Source organism: Rhea americana, unplaced genomic scaffold (assembly GCF_003343005.1).
Source record: "Rhea americana isolate MKP2758 unplaced genomic scaffold, rheAme1 scaffold_97, whole genome shotgun sequence".
NCBI lineage: Eukaryota > Metazoa > Chordata > Aves > Rheiformes > Rheidae > Rhea > Rhea americana.
Window position 1 is genome coordinate 1,955,081 of NW_028187166.1, and position 6,000 is coordinate 1,961,080.

The window sequence follows — 6,000 nt, forward strand, 5'->3', positions numbered from 1 at the left end:
AATAGGAAAATGCAGTTTCTTGACTCATTTTGGGACTTTGGCAAGTGCTTAGTATAACTTGATTTACARTCTGGGTGGATATAGCCCTCCAGCCTTATGCTATTGCTAGTCTTTATTAAAATTTCAGAACCTTGAATGAGTTCCTTTATTTGAACAGACCAAGCTGGAGGACTGCTGGAATATGATTGCAGACCTGAGGTTAGAATTAAAGAAGGCTAACAACAAGGTGTGTCACACAGAATTGCTTCTTAGCCAAGTTTCTCAAAAGGTGAGAGGAATCCAGGGTCCTTCCCTGTGGTGCTCTGTGAACATAGTACAGATCAACTGTGACTCTCCTGTTGAAGTTTTCATTCCAGTCTTTTGATTCTTTTTAATTTCTTTTAAAGCTTTCCAACAGTGAATCAGTGCAGCAGCAGATGGAGTTCTTGAACAGGCAACTTCTGGTCCTTGGAGAGGTCAATGAGTTGTACTTGGAACAGCTGCAGCACAAGCACACAGACACTACAAAGGTACAGTGTGCAAGGTTGCTGACAAGGCTCTTAGGGAAGACTTCACTTTAGGTCATCACCAAACTGTTCTCAGCCTTGTTTTCAAAGTGAAAGAAATGCTTCATAACTTAACAGATATTTTGTTCTGAAATTGATTTTTCAGGGTTTTAAGTTCATGCTTAAACTTCTGTTCAGCTATTTTTATGCACCATCTGATTATAGAATCTGTTCAGTACCCTTAGCTAAGAAGGGGATGTTGGGATACATGTGATGTCACTTTTAGCCATTTGATGTAAATTCTTATCAATTTCTTTCTGCCACTGACTGTGAGACCAGAACTACTGTGATCTTACTGTAGTTGGCAGCAGACTGTTTCTGGTAAAGTAACATTCATGGATATATGTAACCTAGGATAGTATTGCTAGACTTCCTACAAAGACCTTAACCAGGATTTTACCAGTGAGTATGTATAAGGCTCCATTTAAAAGCAAGTAGTCTTACTCTTCTGTCGTATTTGTTTCCCTGTTAAGGAGTAGTATTAACTTCACCAAAACTTCTGTGGTTGATGTTGTTTTACTTCCTGACTTCAAAGAAACCTTTTTTGAGTTAGAAGCACAAAACTTTCACAAGCATGTAACTTTCTACAGGAGAGCAAGTCATTGAAGAAGGTGAATATTAAGCCCAAGAAAGGCTTTTTACTGGCATTTGATAAAGGTCAAGTTTCAAAGACTATTTTACAATGAAATTTGTCTGTTCTGATCTGGTGCAGACTTTGCAAGCTTGCTTTCCTGAAAGGAACTTATAAGGAACATTAATGTGCTAATAAAGTCCAGTGATGCAGAGTTATATCCACAGAAACTTACTAGTATGCAGCCTCATAATACTCAGTTTTTCATCTGCTTTTAGAAATGCTTAGTTTATTCTTTCCTGCTTAAAAATATGCCTACTTAGTATCAGAAACRTGTAAATATTATTAAAAGTAACACATAATCAAATTACACTTTAACCTGTATTCTGTCCTTCAAGGAGGTTGAAATGTTGCATGCTGCTTTTCGGAAAGAACTGGAGAAAGCAAAGTTCTGTGTTCAACAGCAAAGCCAAAGGCTTGATGCTTCCCAGAAACGGATAGCTGAACTGGAATCTCAGCTTGCTAAAAAGGACCACTTGTTCCTGGAACAAAAGAAGTACCTAGAAGATGTTAAAATCCAAGCGAGGTAGGAGTTTGCTAAAGAAAACTTCAGCAATGTATTGATACATGCATCTGCCATAGTYGGAGCAGAATTTGGGGAAATGGGAACTGATGGGTAGTGTGTGAGGGTTTTGGTTTCTCTTTCTGTTCAGAGGTCAGCTGCAAGCAGTAGAAAGTAGATACAAGGCCCAGAAAAGAATCACACAGGCATTTGAGCTGGAGATTTTGGATCTGTTTGGCCGACTTGAGAAGAGCAGCCTACTGAAAAAACTTGAAGAAAAAACAGAAGCAGCTGAAGCAGCAGAAGAAAGGTAAGAATGATGATGTAAAATATCTTTCAAGGAGCTAATCACCAGCTCCTTGGAAGATGATGCCCTTTTGTAATTCTTAGCATTTTGATGCATCATCTCAAAATATTTCTATTACTTCCCCTTTTGCAGTCGTCTTTAGCTTTCTGCCCAGATTACTAAGAGTCATTGGTAAAATTGGAAGCACTTATGAAGTGTTTTTCCAGTAGCTGAACTGTTACTCAAACCCTAAGACAGACTTCTGGTTTCTCTCGGAGACTTGTTTCTTCAGTCTACAAATTGTTATGCCACAGTAGGAATAGTAGTTTTACATTTGTCTACCTAAAATGACTGCCTAGTGCTGTACTTTGTAACAACTRTTTGACTTGCATCAAAATCACTGTCAATAACGTGAGATTAATAGTTGCTCTTTAGAATGTGCTGTCAAGGAAAGCTGTTGACTCTGCTGGTATTCTGTTTCTGCTAGGTTAAAGATGAACTTTAAGATGGCTAATTCCCAAACARTAGTGTTTTAGGCTTGTCCAGACTTGCATTTACTCAAGAAATTGCAACCATTACACTTACGTTGATTATAATAAATGTCCTCTGATATTCCCCCATGCCTCCACCCCAAACAGCAATGCTTGAATGGAAAATTTGGTGAAGAGGAGAAATAGCTCTCTGGTGAAACAATTAGGTTTCATACTAATTCTGAATAGACAGGCTCAAAAATGGACARTGTAGTCCAAGAAGGCTCAGCAATCATGTTTAAATTTCAACTGATAGACACAAAAAACTGTCAAATCCTTTTTTTCCTCAGATGGTACCTTTTTCTACACCAAATTCTGTTGCAGCATCAGGATAGTTTCTTGCACTGCAAGCAGATTTGTAGCAAACACCCGTGCTTGACATAGGTTTAAAAAAATAAAAAGAAAAAACCCTCTGAAATCCAAGCAAGATCTATAGACTTTTTTTTCCTTAATGGTTTGGGATGTAGTTCCTCCTGCTTTGGGATTATTGTCAGCCTTGGACTTAATCCATCACTGGATGTTGCAAGGCTAAGTATGTGACAGTTACCTTTTTGGTTATCATCTGTCACTTCTGCTTTGCTACAAAACTGTGAAAGCAAAACTGATGTAGACTGTTGAAGTACATATGCAGTAACAAAAATGGAAAGTAATCAAAGTAACCTGCCTTCTCCAACATTTTAATCGTTCTATTATACGCTGTTGCTRCCATTTCCTTGATGCTGTATCCTCTCTCCTTCCAAAACAGGCTCGATTGTGGTACTGAAGGTTGTGCAGACACTGCGGCAGGATACAGTGAAGAAACGATTGGTAGAAATGGAGAGACCAAACCTTCCAGCACTCGGGGTAGTAGTAGCAGTAAGGGTGGCAGCAGCAGTGAGCTCTCCACCCCTGAAAAACCGCAGAACCAGAGATTCAGCAGTCGCTGGGAGACATCCATGTTGCTGGAGCCCTCAACTACTGTTCCACTGACTGTAGGTTCACTACCCAGCTCCAAGAGCTTCCTTGGAATGAAGGCACGAGAATTATTTCGCAACAAGAGTGAGAGCCAGTGTGATGAGGAGGGTGTAACCATCAACAGCCTTTCTGATACTTTAAAGACTGAACTATGTAAAGATCCAAGCATGGAGACGAAGGCCCCTCCAAGTCCTGATAACCTTAGCCTTTCACCTAAGATCCAGGAAAGCAGTGTTGGACAGCTTCATATCATGGACTACAATGAAACTCATCATGACCACAGTTAAAAAGGAAGATAGTCAATCAGTGTTATTTTCATATTCTTGGCATAGAACAGGAGGCGTGAATGCAAGTTTAACTAAAAGCTTTTATGTTTCTTTGGTCTGAGCAGCTAGCTCATGCAGTGGAATAGGATTGATGATCAGTAATGGAAGATGGCTGCTGAATGAATGCAAAGTGGATTTTGGGATCTGGAAGTGTAATGCCCAGCCTAACTCTTGCTTCTTTCTCAAATTCAGTCTTTAGCAGTGTGTACTAATTTGAAGGGATATCTATTAGCATTTGCAAGTATTTTTTTTCTTCTTTCTCCTTGTCCCCAGTGAGCGGCTGCATTTATGGACTTGAGTGCAATATGAGGCCAAATTAACATTTGTGAGTCTACTATGAATGCTTTGTATTTCCTTGCAAGCTTCCAGTTTAGAGCAGTTAATTATGCTGCCTGTCCAGGTGACTTTGGTTATTTTTTTTATCCTGGAAGGGAGYAAAACTACAATTCCTAGCGCATTTGTCTAAAGGTCTATATTTTGCCTGTTCACTGTCCCACTTCCCTCAGAGTCCCGTTTTCATTAAGTTGRACTCCGATTGAATAACTGTTTAAAGAACGGTGTACCTCTGCAAAAACAATTCACACCCTAATTCATGATCATTGTTTATACTGTCCTTAACATTTCTTGGAAGTTGCATTTGAACAGATGATAAGGAACTGAAACTTGTAATGCAGAGACCCTATATGCTGAAGACTTGTTAAAACACTAGCTTCTGATACTTTTAATATTTTAAGTGTTTGCCTGACACACTTGTACTGACCTCAAACTGGTTTGTGTGTGAAGGCAGTTTGGGTGGGAGAAGAGGGAGATGGAAGATTTATGCAAATAGTTGAGAGCATGCAGAACAGGTATGTAATATAGCAAGCTGACAAAGATTTGCAGAAGAGCACGTTTCTCTAATTGGGGAAATGTTTGTGCTGCCTGACCTCCTTCAGTTCTGGGCTTTGTTCTCAGTCTGAGCAAGATCACTGTGTCTTTGAGTGCGAGAATTTGACTTCCTTCTTTCTGGGAATATGTTTCCAGAGTTGACTTACAGGATACAGTCTGCTTTGACTGCTTCTCTGCTCCTGTTGCAGCACATTTTACAGCTCAGTGACATCAGTTTGGCTGTAGGTATTACCCCTTCACCCTCATCCCCAGTTGCCCTAAAAAACTAGGCCGTARGCGCTGAAGAGGAAGCGTGCTAAAACTGAGAGTCGGAATTCTGTCAAGGAGCCTTTCTGTGTCAATCATGTTTAAGYGAGAGATGAGCCTTGTGTGAAGGAGGATTGTAGGATCACAGTTTGTCAGTGGTCGGAGCAGAATCTTTATGACAGAACAGAACCCACTGGTAGGAAGGCAGCATGCTTGTTTTAGACCTTAGATCTGTCTGGGTCCAAGCTTACTTAGATATAACATGCTAAGAATTACCCTGCACCTCACGTGGCCTCTTTTCTTAAACATTCTGTGGGTGGCAGCTGCTGTTGAAGAATCTTRCTCAGATATAAATCAAGTCCAAGTATACTTGCACTTGTAGTTTTGATTTCCTTCTTAACCTAAACAGGAACAGGAATCTGTCAAAGGCTGGCATTATGTTAACTTGTGCCTGACAGTACTTTTCCTCTCATTTCCATTTTTTTCTGTAACACCTAGGGTCTAAATACATTTCTGCCTCTCTAAATTATTCTCAGTGTCCTTTCAGTTCGTCAGTCCTAACTCTGAAAGTAAAGGTGAACTTCAGTGGCTTTGTCAAAGCTTGAATCTGCATGGAATAGAAAATAGAGAGTTGGTTGTAAGTGACAGATTGGTTTTGTCGACATGTCTGTAGGCTTTCTAAGATTTAGTGGTAGCAAATGTGATAGCATATGTTTCAGTAAGATTTGGAGGTCTCCTGCCCCTTGCCCCCACCAGATTCCAGCCCCTAAAAGTGAATGGTTTGCACATTGCCTTTGAAGGGCCTGGCTCAGCTGTTGGATGCAGCTGTATTACAGGAGTTCATTAGACCATCCTTCTGCTTTGCCAAGCCCTGAAAGAGTATCTTGCTTATACGATGACTTCACTTTTTTGGAGGAGAGGTTGTTTTTGTTGTTGGTTACAAAAATGCCCTGGTGGTGAAATGCAAGCTCATTGAAAAGGTGGCCTTTTTCTTCATTTTAAAGGGATTTTAGCACCAGGATAGTAATGGAAACCACTTTAGGTTTGTTTATGGACCACAAAGATTATGGAGGAACAAATTTTGCCTTTTTT

General features: G+C 40.0%; 1 protein-coding gene across 6 annotated transcripts in view; it reads left to right on the top strand.

The window, feature by feature from the left end:
• Positions 1-5,994, top strand: part of TSC1 (TSC complex subunit 1) — a 30,807-nt gene extending 24,813 nt beyond the window's left edge. For all 6 annotated transcript variants that reach the window (XM_085325363.1, XM_085325368.1, XM_085325367.1 and 3 more), the window contains 5 exons: positions 158-268; positions 387-509; positions 1,515-1,702; positions 1,830-1,988; positions 3,240-5,994. In XM_085325363.1, the coding sequence (XP_085181489.1) occupies positions 158-268; positions 387-509; positions 1,515-1,702; positions 1,830-1,988; positions 3,240-3,735 (1,077 nt within the window). In that variant the 3' untranslated portion in view covers positions 3,736-5,994. The remainder of the gene's footprint in view (positions 1-157; positions 269-386; positions 510-1,514; positions 1,703-1,829; positions 1,989-3,239) is intronic.
• Positions 5,995-6,000: the final 6 nt, after the last annotated feature.